The following is a 14,366-nucleotide window of genomic DNA, read 5'->3' on the forward strand; positions in this document are numbered from 1 at the left end:
TAACGGAAATACCTACTTTTTGTATCATGAATCGATACCCTATCGAATTCTGAGTAAAAATGTATTGACCCCCATATGTCTTAAATCTAAAAGTTGACGAGATATTATCGAAACAATTTTCTTTCTTCTTTGGATAATATATCTCGTAAACTATTAGATTTAGGACATACGAAGGTCAACACTTTTATACTCAAAATTTGATACTCTATCGATCTGTGGTATAAAAAAAGGACATTCTGTTTAAAAAAATCAAGGTGACCTTGAAATCTCCTCTATGGCTCCACCCACGCAGAAAATGGGACACAGCACAAAAAGTAGAAATCTCAAGCTTTAAAATGGTTGTTTTTTCATCAAATTTGAATAAATTTGAGCAAAGTAACAGCGGTTTCAATATTGTTCGAATTTTGAACTAGCTGTGGCCGCTGAAATCGGGCAAATACCCCACTGTGCGACGGTCAATTGCATATTTATTTATTTGCTGTCATATAGTATATACATACATTTACATTTTATAAGTATTTAGGCTGTAGGGAAGGTATAGAAAATTTGCAACGAGAACGTACTCTATGTCGTTTATTCGTACGGCAGTACGGCACTGAACGAGCAACAAAAATGTGTAACAGGCATTTAAAATCATTGGAATTCATCTATTTTCTTCTGTATAGATAAATTTGACAACGATTGTGTTGATCCTGTGAACACGGAGATTCGCGATGGTGGAACACGATGGTTCTTCTCGTTTTCCTTTTGTTTCAGCGCTGCACTTTTCATGATGCAAGACTATGCGCAGTGCAGTATCGCATGTCAATGTTCGCTGCGCATCATTACACCCCCTGCTGCGCATGCACCGACCGGTGGAGAGACATGGCAGGTGTTTCGGCTGTTTCTGATTGTTGACTATTTTTGAAAGATAGATGGTTACTTCGACGTTGTTCGAAGGACAATGATAACGGGTATATTAGATAATAATTCATAAGTCGTTTTTTAACCTATATTCGAAGCGCAACATGTCAACCACACTGGAACCAGCGGTAAGGATTTCTACGTTTCTTGTGGAACTTTCGGCAGTTTTGCTTTCTCCTACGAACGTAATTTTATAATTGAATATAAAGAATATTTGTGAAAACAATTAACAACTTAATGACAACGTATGTAGACAGACATTGTGGATAGACTGTGTTCAGTTGATAATGTTTAAATATTTTTATTGTAGGTTCAAACCCTCAAAGATCGTGGAAATGCATGCGTTAAGGAACAAAAGTATGCGGAGGCTATATTCCACTACACGAACGCGATTAAACTCGACACACAAAATTATTCTTTATACAGTAATCGATCGTATGCCTTTCTGAAATTGCAACAATATCATTTCGCGATGGAAGATGCTTTGATGACCATTCAACTAAATCCTGATTGGACCAAGGTAACTATACGCAGCTACGTTAACTTATTTCTTTGAAACGAATAAAAGAATATTAAAACATACCGTGTAATTTTCTCGCAGGGTTATTTTAGGAAAGCCGAAGTCGAATCGCAAACGTTTCGCTTCAGCGAAGCACTGCAGTCTTATAATATAGCTTTATCTCTTCAACCGAACGAACCAACAATTTTAGAAGCGATGAATAAAGTATCGAGATTGTTGATAAAAGATAAAAGAGGTATTATATTTTCAAGAAAAGAACAAGATCGATGATGTTTGACGCAATAATCTAATATCGAATTGTTTTACAGCCGATCAACAGATACCTTGGCTCGGAGCTGGCGTCGGTATCATACTTGGAGTAATAGTTGTAATTGCTGACTACGTTTTTACAAATAAACCTTCGTTAACAGTAAGTATACTATATTGATACTTCAATGAAAAGAATGCAAAGATTTTTAAATAACGGTGTAATTTTTTGTGGAACGCAGCATCCCCTATTGATGGCCTTATTAACAATGTCTATAGCAATGTTAGGATTCGGTGTTGCAAAGGGATTCCGGTATTTTGTTAAGTGTCAAAGAAAATCATTGTTAGAACCACCGATGGATCTATTCGGTGAAAATAAAGAGCAGGCAGACGATGTTAATCCTGAAATGAACGGTGAGAAAGAGAAACATCCAAAGTACAGTAAAGCTCAAGCACGACAGAGATTTAAAAAAGGAAAATCATAGTGTGTTTTGATACCAATGACATACGTATATGCATATTTCTGCCGACACGAAATTTTTCATTCATACACACATTTAACATTTAACACCGAAAAACTGATCGTTTTACGACCGACGTTGTTACATTAGCAGAAGTATATACTGTTTACCTTTTATACTTAAGTTATTGTTGAATAATATTTAAAAAAGGAACGAGAATGTACACGACAGAGTCTCCGCATCTCTTCATATTTTTGGTTCAAGTTTTCTCACGTCGAACCAAACGTTAATAGCTAAGTCCAAGTATTATTGAACGCGATTATATTTCAAGACGTTTCTCTCCGAGGAATCACGTTTTAAGAAGGTTGCAATTGTCAGCAAGTTAATCAGTACAAATATTTCGGAGTTATGAATTTGTAATTTTGACAAAATTTGCTCGTTATATGAATTGCAAAAATATTTACGAATATAAGATGTTTCGATTTAACGAAAAACAACAAAAAAAAAACACAATACTGCCAAACTTGCCAATAACGTTTTTAAAAAGATTATATTATAAGATTAAATCATTTGAAGATAATCCTTCTATATTTAATACAACGAATTACGATGTTCTTGAAAACGATTTGCACTTCTTAACTTTCTGCACTTTCTGAATACAATCATATTTTATGCATATCCTGCATATACTTAAGAATTGTTCAAAACTTTACCAAATAATAAAATAAAACAACGACGAGTAAAAAATTCTTTAATATATACAATACATATATATACATATATGTATACACCGTGATGTCGCGACGTTTGCAACGTCACAACACACATTCACACATACAAAATAAGTTACTTCAAGTTTAATATACATTACACTAGTGCACGAATTAATATACAATCATGATCTACAAATTTTTCAAATATGCATTTCTAATCGCAGTATATCTATCGTCATTAAAAGAAAATTATAAATTCAAATTTAGTTATTGTACAAGAGTTTCTAATATTGTGTGTGTGTGCATGTATGACTCCACCAGTATACTATTAAAAATTAAAACCGAGCACTTCTTCGTAGAAACATAAAACATACAGTAGATGTACAAAGTTTTCGTACACCTTTTAAAAACTAATAACTTTTTTATAATCGTGCCAAACGACCTGATTTTTTATGATCAATTAGAAGCATTGGTTTACGAAATGATATGCAAGAAAAATTTTCCAAAAATTATAATTTACAAGGTAACATGCAGAAATAAAAAAGGCAATTTTTAAAACTTTTTTATTTGGGCCCTTAATGAAAATTTAAAGTATGTGTTTTGTGGATCTATGTTAGCTATACACACGCTTTAAATTTTTTCGAAATCGATCAACATACATACGAGCTAGAAGCGGTTAAAAATGGTGAAAATCGAAGTTTTACACGACTTTTGATCAGTTTCTGCTTGAAATAAACAGAATCGTCCATCTTTCGATGCGTGTCGTATTTTCAGTATGTGTAAACTAACATAGATCTGCAAAATATATATTTTTAATTTTTATTAAGGGCCCAAAGAAAAAAGTTTTAATAATTGCCTTTTTTATTTTTGCATTTAACCTTGCAAATTACAATTATTTGGAAAATCTTCTTCGCATATCATTTCGTAAACCAATGCTTCTAATTGATTATAAAAAATCAGGTTGTTTGGTACAATTATAAAAAAGTTATTAGTTTTTAAAAGGTGTACGAATACACTTTGTGTACACCCACTGTACATTATTTACAAACAAATCATATATCTCATACATGTAGAACTTCTAAGGATTAATAGTATTACATAGAAATATATATAAATGTAATACTTGCCTAAGTTGTTGAATTGTTATGCATATTTAATTATATTGGATCATTTTGAATATTATTAGTACTATTCGTACGATTAAAAATTGTAACGTCCATAAAATACGTAATACGCGAATCCATTAGTCTCGATTTAGTTGTCATACATATTAATGAACGCTTTTTAATCGCAATATACCACATGAATCGAATAACGTGTTATTATGCGTGACATTACCATATCAATACCGGAATTCTATCGAATTGATATCCTAGTCAATACATTATCGGACCCGTTTCAATCACCGGTGTTATTGCCAACACTTAACCAATTGAAATGTTGTAACACGTTTGCTGGTACTCCTTTTACGACCAGAACGATAGTTCCGAGCTATCGGACATCCGCAATAAATGTTTCTCTTGAAGCAAAGTTTCTCTCGAAAGTAGTTTTATACAAAACGAGACTTAAAGGAATACAATGTCTGTTTTAATGAGAGATGTTCGCGATAACACGTTTTTCCTCAACCGCATTGGCTGTGCGCCAGGTGCTCGAGACACGGTTATCCGTAGATCACCGAGAGCTCATTAAGTGCACATTCAAATATACATGCTGTTATTTGTTTGAGGAGGTATTCTTGTGCGAATTGTCTATCGCACGCTGATGTCTGTATTCTGATTAATTGCCCAATAAAAATGAAAATAAACCACACGGATCTGTCAACTCGGTTTTCGCAGAAAGGTCGAACAAATAATTTTATTGTCCCTAGTCGACTACCTTCGCGGTAGAACTACTTCCGAATCGGTTGACCGCGGTATATGGGACACCCATAAAAACGATTATTAAATTACGGCCTTTCAGTTGTACCGCGAAAAATTTGGAGAATCGTACGAGACCCTAATTTTTGTTGCCAGCGACTGTTTACAGACGTGTATTGCTTCCATCGCATAATAGTTTTACAAGCACTGTAAATTCCGACTATGTGATTTATTAGACAGCTGATTTTAACCCGGCGTTGGTAAGGTGGGAAAATGTATCGTGAGTGGTAAGGTGGGGTCTCACAGACCCCGCGAAATCATAATATGTTGACCGTTTATTTTAAAAGTGGTATAAGTCTATTTGCAACCCGTAAATATATATTATTTTAGTTAGCCTGAAAAAAATGTATATGATCAAATTACATATTGATAAATAAGTAGAAATATTGCCAGACTTGACATAATTAATTTATACATATTTTTAAATTGACTAATATGCTAACCTTTAATTTTCTCGAAACAAGAGAAAATGGACTTACACCACTTTCAAAATAAACGGTCCATATATTGTATCATAGAAATAAATACCTTTTTCATAAATATAAGATTAGGTATTGCTTAGGAGGCTTGTAGTTTATCAGAGTAAAAACGCAGATCCACGAAATTAAATTTTTATTATTCAAAAATACTTGACAACTGTCACGCGTGGTTACAATGTTACGATCAATCTAAAATCTCTGGGGTCTGTGAGACCCCACCTACCTAACGCCGGGTTAAGAAATTTAAAACATAAACGAGAGAGAAAGAGAGTAGGTACAATTTAAAACAGTAAATACATTCGAAGAATTTAAATATATTATTATTTTCAACCTATTAAACGTATTAAGAGGACAATTTTATTTTGCATGAAGATTCGCTGTCTATTGATCATGCATAATATATATGTATAACTGTGAGTCACCGGCGCGATAGATCACCGCATGGAAGTGAAAAGGATAATCGACGTCCCTTCGATAGCCGCGTAAACCCTGTGCTGTTCACGGAAAGTAAATTGAACTAATACAATCGGTAAATAAACAAGTTTACGCAGTGCAATAAAAAAAATCAATAAAACTGTGTGTAATAACGATATGTGTTCTGGATTCTGTAAAAACGTTTAATTGATTTGTCTTATGACTTCTAAAGGAGAGATATCATTTGTAACGGTTTGTCATGAATGATACATGACCCGACCACAGCGAGTCGAAGAAAGAGACCTGCTATTTACATTGTTTTTCGGACACGCTTAATCCCCTCTTTAGTGTTTCCGTCATATACGATCCTGATGAGAGACTATTCACGAGTCTTTTTTTGTGCGCATGCGTTCATTGGCGTTTACAAGACATAGTAGGGACAAGGTAAGCATTGTAGAGTCTACTGGCTCTGGTCACTTCTCGCTACACCTTCGTCGGACGCAGGTTCGAGTTACTTTATTTTTTAAATTACTGGGAAACGCACTTCTCCTTTTCACAGCGACGTCGATAGAGTAATAGTATGTTATTTTTATTTCTTTCGTTTTACTGGCTTATTTTATCATCGAAACGGGCGTATCGTTACGAATAACCTACGGTAACACATGTTTAATAATCAATCGTGATCAAACAAAGCCGTTTTATTAGCACGCAATTCGGGCAAAAGCGACTTTGCGAAAACAGCTGAATAGTATAAATGTATTTTGAGGTTGCGCGGAGAGCTAACAACGGTTCAACAACAATCGTATGGTCAGGAACCGAGAAAACATCTGATTGCATATAACTTTGATTATTATAGTGTTTTGCATATTTTTACGGGCAGAGTTTGCAACGGAAATGTAGCTTATCCGAAATGTGTCAGATTTTTTTCAGAGAAATAAGTAAGCCTGGTATTAGATACGAGAGGAAGGAAAATCACGGAACGTCGTAGCACCACGGATACCTGACGGAAAGCCTTATGCATCGTAATGGAATGCCAGGTCCGTGGCTGCTGTTGCACTTATTAGGGGTTAGGTTGACGTGCACGAACATTAAATACATCGCTGCGATATGCAACTGCGTGTATACACCGTGAAATGTATTCGACGCGAGCATAGACATAAACAATCGTAGAAACGTGGCCCCAGTACGGTCGTGTGAAGTTCCGGAGCACAAAATGACCAGGATCCGGAAAAGATAGTGGAAGAGATTTCGCGAAGTAACACGAGGAAACGCAAAAGCGGGAAGCATGGCCGGGGCACGCAATACGATTAGTCGGCTGGTCTCTTCGTTTGTACGTGATACGCGCACGCGCAGTTTCACGCCACAGGTTCGTATCTATAGATATAGCTGTACGAGCTCGCGCGCCCTTGCGCTAACAATTTTCACAATCTTTGATGTAACTCTTCTCGGAAGACTCTCCGGTTTCATTTGCTCGGTGGAATACGCGTTACTCAACCGAGAAAAAAAAATGGTGTAACATCGTTTCGAAAGGAGAGAATTGCACGATCGAATCTTTTGTTTCGTTCCCGGATCGAGTTATTTTTATAAAGTTCGATGTAATTTGAAGAAGTCGAGATGCCGATGACCTCGTGGTACCATTCTCGTTTGTGGTCAGCGAACAGTATTACTTTTCGTTATTGTCTGTTCCACGCTGTATAACGTTTCCACAAAACATCGTAACTGTAAATTCTACTATAAATATCGTGTGCAACAGTTTGTCGGAACAATACGTAGATTCCCGAGCAAGCAGAACGCGTCAAACATTCTCATTGTCCGTTATACGGTGTGTATACGATTCGCAATGCTTTCGAATCACGCGATGATCCATCCGCGCCGAGCGCGACGCGTTATTTACGCGAGAGTTTAATTACTAAACATTAATAAAATCAAAATGCTCGCTGGTGGGTCGTACGTATACGTATATATGCAATGCTTGTATGCGTAGGTCGACGATGGTCGAGGGGAAAAAAAATTGAATCGATACACGATCGTATGACATATGAAAAGGGAACCGTTTAAACGCGGGAAGAAGAGAGACTGTGAACCCTTTTGTATGGTTTGGCACGGTGTGCATACTGGTCGGGGATCGGAAGGTTCACAGACACTTCGAGGTGACCGTCCTCTCGGTGCGCACCCTTAATAAATACGTTCCTGTAAGCAGTAGCACATACTTTTCTACGGTACCCCCACCAATGTCGGTCAGTGTGTACGGGTTGGTGAACGGAGATTGGTCCGCTCGGTGATTGCCGCGAGTGGTGGGGGACCACACGTCACAAGCGAGGCCGAGAAGCGACGAGGCGCATGTATCAATGCGCAATCGCATCGGAACAGTCTAGGGAGTCGGGGAGGTCCGTGGTAAGGAATAAACAGAGTGAAGAGAGACCGCGCGAGAGAGACGAAGAGAGTGGGGAACGAGAGTGAGATAGAGGTACGCGAGGAGGCAGTGAGACGATCACGATGCACGGAGGCGAGCACAAGCGGCCAGGGGCACAGGGCTGAGGGCTGAGGGCTCGATAGAGCCTGGAAATAACGTTCACGGGACGGCCGCGGACCAGCCAGCTACAATGGAACAAACGAAAACTCCCGCGTCCCGGCTACTCAGCACGAGTTGCATAGAGAATAAGGACGACTTGGAAGAGGTAACATAAATATTTGAAATAGTCACTGGATACGTATCGGGTGCGAGGGGCTCCGCCATTGTTGCGACGGTCGCGCACGTCGCTGACCGCGCGGCGCCACATGCCGAACCACGCGTCTTAGCGGCAATATTCAAATCATTTACATAATTATGAAATTAATACGTGTCCGCTACGCCTCTAACACAATTGTCACGATATTAATAACCGTGATGCAACAAGGACACCCGCGTTCGTCCCCTGATCGCTTTGACAGATTTTTTTTTAACGAGACACTTAACTCTGTCGTCTAGATGCTCTTTCCTAAGAGTCACGGTGTTCAACTCGACTTTCTACGTATACAAGTGATTTTTCATTACTGTTGGAAACCGTTGGGTAACTCTGTTGCTTTTCTTTTTCAGAAATTTGATAGATGTTACACAGTGCTCCAAAACCTGACTGCGGGACTGTCGGAAAAGGAAGCCCACGATACGCTGAACAATGCAGTGTGCAAAGACAAAACGCACGAAGAAGTTTCGTTGGGATTGTTAGTGGTTATTCTGACGGATCCTCAAAGTGCTGCGAAAAGTTACAGAGACTTGACTTTAATCACGCGAGATGGTCTCGCGATTGTTTTAGTACACCTTAATCAATTAGTACTGGAAAGATACCTGCGATTAAACGACGTGACCAGAAGTCAGTTGTTGTGGCTTGTCAGGGAGATGATAAGAACCAGTGTAGCTAGTGTGGATAATCTTTGTTTAAGTTTGTTGAGGCACGCGGCTGGCGGCGATATTTCCCCGAGAAATTTGCTATTAGTCGATGCTCTTTTAGACATATTTCAAGAGAACAGACCTTGGTTAGACAAGTTTCCTTTTTTAGTAGCATCCATAGTGTACACCTATTTGCGATTAATAGAAGACCATAATGCACCTCATCTATCCGGTTTGCGTCAGAAAGAAGTTACTTTTACGGTATCTCTGATAAGGGAACGTATGGTGGATTGTTTAGTTATCGGAAGGTAAGTCGATTGTATTTGTTAACAGCTGTTGTCGTCGACGAGATTCAACATACCGAATAATATTTTCTGCTTTTAGGGATTTGGTCCGGTTACTGCAAAATGTGGCGAGGATACCAGAGTTCGAAGCGCTTTGGAAGGACATGCTTCTCAATCCGAAATCTCTCTGTCCAAATTTCAGTGGTGTTCTACAACTTTTACAAACTCGAACTTCTAGAAGGTTTCTGCAATCTAGGCTTACGCCGGACATGGAAAGGAAACTAGTATTCTTGACGAGTCAAGTGCGTTTCGGTAACCATAAACGGTACCAAGATTGGTTTCAAAGACAGTACCTGGCCACACCTGAATCGCAATCGTTAAGATGCGATCTGATACGTTTTATCGTTGGTGTCATTCATCCGACGAACGAGTTATTGTGTTCAGATATTATACCGCGATGGGCAGTAATAGGATGGTTATTTACCACTTGTACATCAACCGTGGCCGCGAGCAACGCTAAATTGGCTTTATTTTATGATTGGTTATTTTTTGAACCGGAGAAAGATAACATTATGAACATTGAACCAGCGATTCTTGTTATGCACAATTCTATGAGGTCTCATCCGCCTGTCACTGCCACGTTATTAGACTTTTTATGCAGGGTAAGAATATATTCGATAGTTTTCTTTGGACAGCATTTATTTCATGTTATTTATGTGAACGTGTTTTCTCTTTTACAGATAATTCCAAACTTCTATCCACCGTTGACAGAGAAAGTGAGGAACGGGATCTTCTCGTCGCTGAGACAGATTTTGGAGAAACGTGTTCTACCGAGTCTCTATCCTCTATTCGATAGTCCGAAGTTAGATCGCGAACTGAGAAGCAAAATAAGGGAAACGTTTAAAGAGTTTTGCTTACCACCCAATGCGGATCCTGGTAAAATTATTCTAGATTTCTGCATGCTTACCTCTTTACGGTAGATTATTATAAAATACTGCACAAATACTAACACGTTATTGCACAAGGATACATGATATCGTAGACATTGCATTGTCGAGGCATTATTTAATATCACGCATATATGTAAACATTTGTAAGCGCACATATTTCGTACATGTAAATATCACATATAGGTACTAGACGTACATATCGAATAGAAAGTTTATGGGTTAATACATCACCATTTTAACCATTGTTTCGAGAGACAGTTCAGAATTCATCTTTTATCATTTTCTTTTAACAGAGACATTATTATCCACAGTTTCTTCGAGCTTATAGCACTTTAAACGCTTACTAACTTTGGTTTTTGCATGATCTTTTTAAGCAGGAAATAAGGTTCCGATATATTCAGGTAAAATGGAGGAACTTAGTAAGGATCTTACACCAGGAGCTCCGTTGGAAAATGCAGGAAACACAACGGCCGAAAATAATCACGTGAGTCAAGATCCAGAACCAGCATTCAGCGACGAAGAGGAAGAGATGCGGTGAGTTGTTTATTTTTAGAACAATATTCTAACGAGAGATGTTAAATTGTTAAAATACAAATTTCTCTTTGTAGGATACTGAATATAGTTGAAGAAGAAGACGAGGAGGACGTCCCCTTGAATGTGAAATTCAAGAACGAGCAGAAAAATGCAAATTGTGTGGTGAAAAAAGTAGACATTACATCTCAATTAAACTTAATCTTAGAGCCGGAAGAGTTAAGGACGGCTGTGGAAAGCTTGCACAGTGAAACGGACAATGAAGTGAGGTGTCAAACGATGGAAAGGATAGTGCAAATGGTGGTGGAAGATGAAATCGATGCAGAAACTATACCAGCATTGGCTTCTTGCATATCAACAATATTATCGTCGCAAATTACGTCCCAAATATTCCCAACGGATAATTTGAATGAGGAAACCTTGACTGATAGCATAAGTACGCCGTTGTTTGTTATGTTTCGGAATCAATTCCAGTTGTGTAAAGAAGAGGACATTAGGCGGAAGCTTTTAGCCCGGGTACTCGCAGAACTGCAAACTGTTCAATCAAGGACAGGGTACCTGTTACTTTACTTTTTAAAGGTCTGGGGCAGAGAAGAGGAAAAACGAGAAGGCGAACCAAGGTTGGTAGTGGCATTCGATTACACGAATGTAGAAACAGGTAACATTAACGTATCATTTTTAATTCTTTCTTTTTCACCGATAATTTCTGTTTCAGTAACGTACTAAACGATGTCAAAGCATCTGTATATAAAGACTTCTGCACGCACCGGGAGAAGAAGTTGGATGCGTGTTTAGTGTCAGATTTAAAGGTACGCAAACTCAGTTTTTACGAACAAAACAATTCTAAAAACAAAGGAACAAAACTTCAACACGTTATACGATATTTCAGCTCTGCCACGAAGACAACATATTCATGCTGTGTTATCTTGTGCCTGATGTATACATGGAATTTCAAAACGTGGCTCTAGGAAATGTTCAACTTTTGCATTTGGTTGTGTCGACGGTCGACGCCTGTCAGCTTCAAGAATTAGTTTGTCAAATAATGCAGGGACACTTGAAGATGTTAAAAAAGGAATCGTTTACGTCTCTCTTAACGGCTAGCTTGAATTGGGAAACGTTCGAACAATATTGTTTCTGGCAATTAATCTTCGCCCATGATTTCCCGATCGATTATATACTGCCTGTTGTACCTAAACTACAATTTCGCGATCACGCGGAAGCACTGACATCGATATTGTTTATGCTTAAACAAGAAAAGTGAGTAATTCAACCTCGAAAGATAAGGGAAATCGAACCCCCGCGCCTACCACCGTTTACTCTACAGTTATAAGCTGGATAATATTTTGTAACAGGCCAACGTTGGAACTTCTGCGACAATTGCTTACGAGACAAAATGTGGATGGAGACATGTTCGTTGTGGCGGCTTTGCGCTATTGGTGTCGCGATTACGAGGAGAAACTCGGCGAGTTGCTCGCAAATCTTTTGAGCACCCGTTATCCAGCTACCAGTCCGAATAAGCGGAAACGAACGGGTGGCAAGCACAACCAGCAACCCGGTCCACCTTCCGGCGAACAAGTTCTCGGCCATCTGGATCAGTTACGGCAACATTGCACGTCCTCCGCGGAACTGCAGCTCTATCATTCCGAGGGGATGCAGAGAGCACTGCAACAAGCACAAGCGGCTAGCAGCGATTCTTTAAGAAAAAGTTACGGAGACTTGTTTGCTCTGGCGGAAGTGAACGAAGAGAACGAACCTCCTCCACCCCCGCCTACGAGCTCGGCACGAAAACACGCGGCAGCTTCGGCCGGAGGTGGCGGGGGCGCTGGTAAAGGAGGTCACAGAAAAACCGGTGCTAATACGAGGGAGAGGTCTACTTCGAAGAGGCCGCTTCCTCGGTACCATATTGGCAGTACATCCAGCAGCGAGGTAATTATGGAAAATTCCAAGAAATGTAAAAGCATACGTTAGATTTATGTACAGTGTGGCTGAAAAGTTCCCGGAATATTGCAAAGCATTTCAGTGTGTGGATTCATCCGTTTGTGCGGTATTTTTATTCGGCTGAAACGCTTTAAAAAATTCCAGGGAACTTTTCAGCCACCCTGTATTTCTTTTTCTTTGCATATTCAATTCTAGAGCGTACTGTTCGACACGCGTATCCTAACTTTGTACTCTTTCACACGCAGGAGGAGGAAATCGTGAATTTAAAGCAAGCGAAAAAGAGAAAAAAAATAAATGCAGTGGGCTCCGACAGCGACTGACCACCCAGTGTCTTCAAATGTCACATGGACCATGTCACGTGTGTGCAGCAAGCTAAACTAGCCTTAAGAATAGTAAGATAATATAGTATATACATAAAATAGATATATTTAGCGCGACTTGTAAATATAGTGTACGTCCGAGAGTGAATGCGAAACCATACCGATAAATAAGGACCCTGTTACGTATTTCGCAAACATGTTGTATGTACAGGCAACGTTGCCAGGCTCTATTTCCATTTGATTTCGTTATTTGTGCCGAGCGCGTTCTAACGTGAAACGTGGTTAGAACGCATGTGATATTTAACGAGAGGAAAATTTATAAATACTGGTTACAGCTTTTCTAGGTAAACGTGTTATGTGACAGATACTCTTGTGGCGCGCGGGACAAATCTCTATGTACTCTCCGGACATTCTGAAGCTTGTCAAAGCTGTGAAGAAGAAAAAAGAAGATTTTATCCGTGTGTCTGTCAGATAAAGTTACCTAGAGGCCGAGACTAGTCACGAATTAAATTATTTTCGTATACTCTTAAATATGTATGAACGCATAAATTTAAGAGAGAGGAACACTGAATCTGGCAACGTTGCAAACAAGAGGGGGGGAGGGGGGTAGAGCGACACGAAACTTGTCTCCGTGATCACTTTATTTCTAATAAAGGGGGGAATATTATTCGTCGGCCATTTTCCGAACGCGGCAAATGCCGACGCGAAACAATACAGGCACGATCGTGCTTAGTTTTTACCAATAATTTGTTTATTAATTTTCCGACTATAGTATGGTATTTTCATTGACCCTATTGTCCAAATTCATTTCTTTTGTTTCTGTTTCACTATAACGGTAAATAATCAATAAGACTCGCGTCTCACACAATGAACTATGATTGACGACGACGTAGAAAATGAGAAAAAAAAAGAAAATGGTTACTTTTGTTGCCATAAAATCTGTGAACGCAATTTGTACGAATCGTTGATAGCTTTTTATTAGGATTAAGGACCTTCTCGCGGGAGGACAAGGATCTATCAGAAAAAAAAGAAAAGAAAACGGCCCTCACTCCGGCAAGAAGCGTACAGTTTTACGACCAAATGTATTTTACGTCTGCGCTTAGTAAGCATAATCATTCTGAGGACGCAAGAATTTTTATATTTTGCACGATGGAAGGATGTCTTAGTTTATTTTTCGAAGAATCTTTTTCGTTTTTTCTGTCACAGAAATTAGCGAACCATTTTATATATTGCTACGGATATTTTACGAGAGAGCACGGTCGAATCGGCCCCGATGCCCGTCGGAGAAAAAATGTTTATGATGTATTTACATTCACGCGAAACA

At 38.8% G+C, this 14,366-nt stretch overlaps 2 protein-coding genes across 3 annotated transcripts; both read left to right on the forward strand.

Annotated features, from left to right (window-relative positions):
• Nucleotides 1–281: 281 nt before the first annotated feature.
• LOC143213190 (serine/threonine-protein phosphatase 5-like) lies at nt 282–2,787 on the forward strand. The gene is made up of 5 exons (XM_076432835.1): nt 282–1,031; nt 1,214–1,423; nt 1,505–1,658; nt 1,732–1,832; nt 1,912–2,787. Exons 1-5 carry the CDS (start codon nt 1,008–1,010, stop codon nt 2,152–2,154), a joined length of 732 nt encoding a protein of 243 aa, XP_076288950.1. The 5' UTR covers nt 282–1,007; the 3' UTR covers nt 2,155–2,787.
• A 157-nt stretch (nt 2,788–2,944) lies between these two features.
• On the forward strand, nt 2,945–14,014 carry LOC143213189 (integrator complex subunit 3-like). Of its 2 annotated transcripts, none has more exons than XM_076432833.1 (11): nt 2,945–7,018; nt 7,637–8,330; nt 8,729–9,327; nt 9,404–9,965; nt 10,044–10,239; nt 10,628–10,787; nt 10,862–11,404; nt 11,500–11,593; nt 11,674–12,041; nt 12,137–12,710; nt 12,968–14,014. In XM_076432833.1, the coding sequence occupies exons 2-11, from the start codon at nt 8,256–8,258 to the stop codon at nt 13,040–13,042; spliced, it is 3,246 nt and encodes a 1,081-aa protein (XP_076288948.1). In that variant the 5' UTR covers nt 2,945–7,018; nt 7,637–8,255; the 3' UTR covers nt 13,043–14,014. The 2 variants fall into 2 exon arrangements, with proteins under 2 accessions (XP_076288948.1, XP_076288949.1); XM_076432834.1 differs by having other exon boundaries at nt 10,655–10,787.
• The last annotated feature ends 352 nt before the right edge of the window (nt 14,015–14,366 follow it).

Source organism: Lasioglossum baleicum, chromosome 10 (genome assembly GCF_051020765.1).
Source record: "Lasioglossum baleicum chromosome 10, iyLasBale1, whole genome shotgun sequence".
Classification (NCBI taxonomy): Eukaryota; Metazoa; Arthropoda; class Insecta; order Hymenoptera; family Halictidae; genus Lasioglossum; species Lasioglossum baleicum.

What these genes read in the sequence shown, in the direction of transcription:
- LOC143213190 (XM_076432835.1), top strand. Translation starts at nt 1,008, where the DNA reads ATGTCAACCACACTGGAACCAGCG. An exon ending in TAAATCCTGATTGGACCAAG is followed by an intron (nt 1,424 to 1,504) that starts GTAACTATACGC and finishes ATTTTCTCGCAG; the next exon opens with GGTTATTTTAGGAAAGCCGA. An exon ending in GTTGATAAAAGATAAAAGAG is followed by an intron (nt 1,659 to 1,731) that starts GTATTATATTTT and finishes ATTGTTTTACAG; the next exon opens with CCGATCAACAGATACCTTGG.
- LOC143213189 (XM_076432833.1), top strand. Translation starts at nt 8,256, where the DNA reads ATGGAACAAACGAAAACTCCCGCGTCCCGGCTACTCAGCACGAGTTGC. An exon ending in AAACGAGAAGGCGAACCAAG is followed by an intron (nt 11,405 to 11,499) that starts GTTGGTAGTGGC and finishes TTTCTGTTTCAG; the next exon opens with TAACGTACTAAACGATGTCA. An exon ending in GCAGTACATCCAGCAGCGAG is followed by an intron (nt 12,711 to 12,967) that starts GTAATTATGGAA and finishes TTTCACACGCAG; the next exon opens with GAGGAGGAAATCGTGAATTT.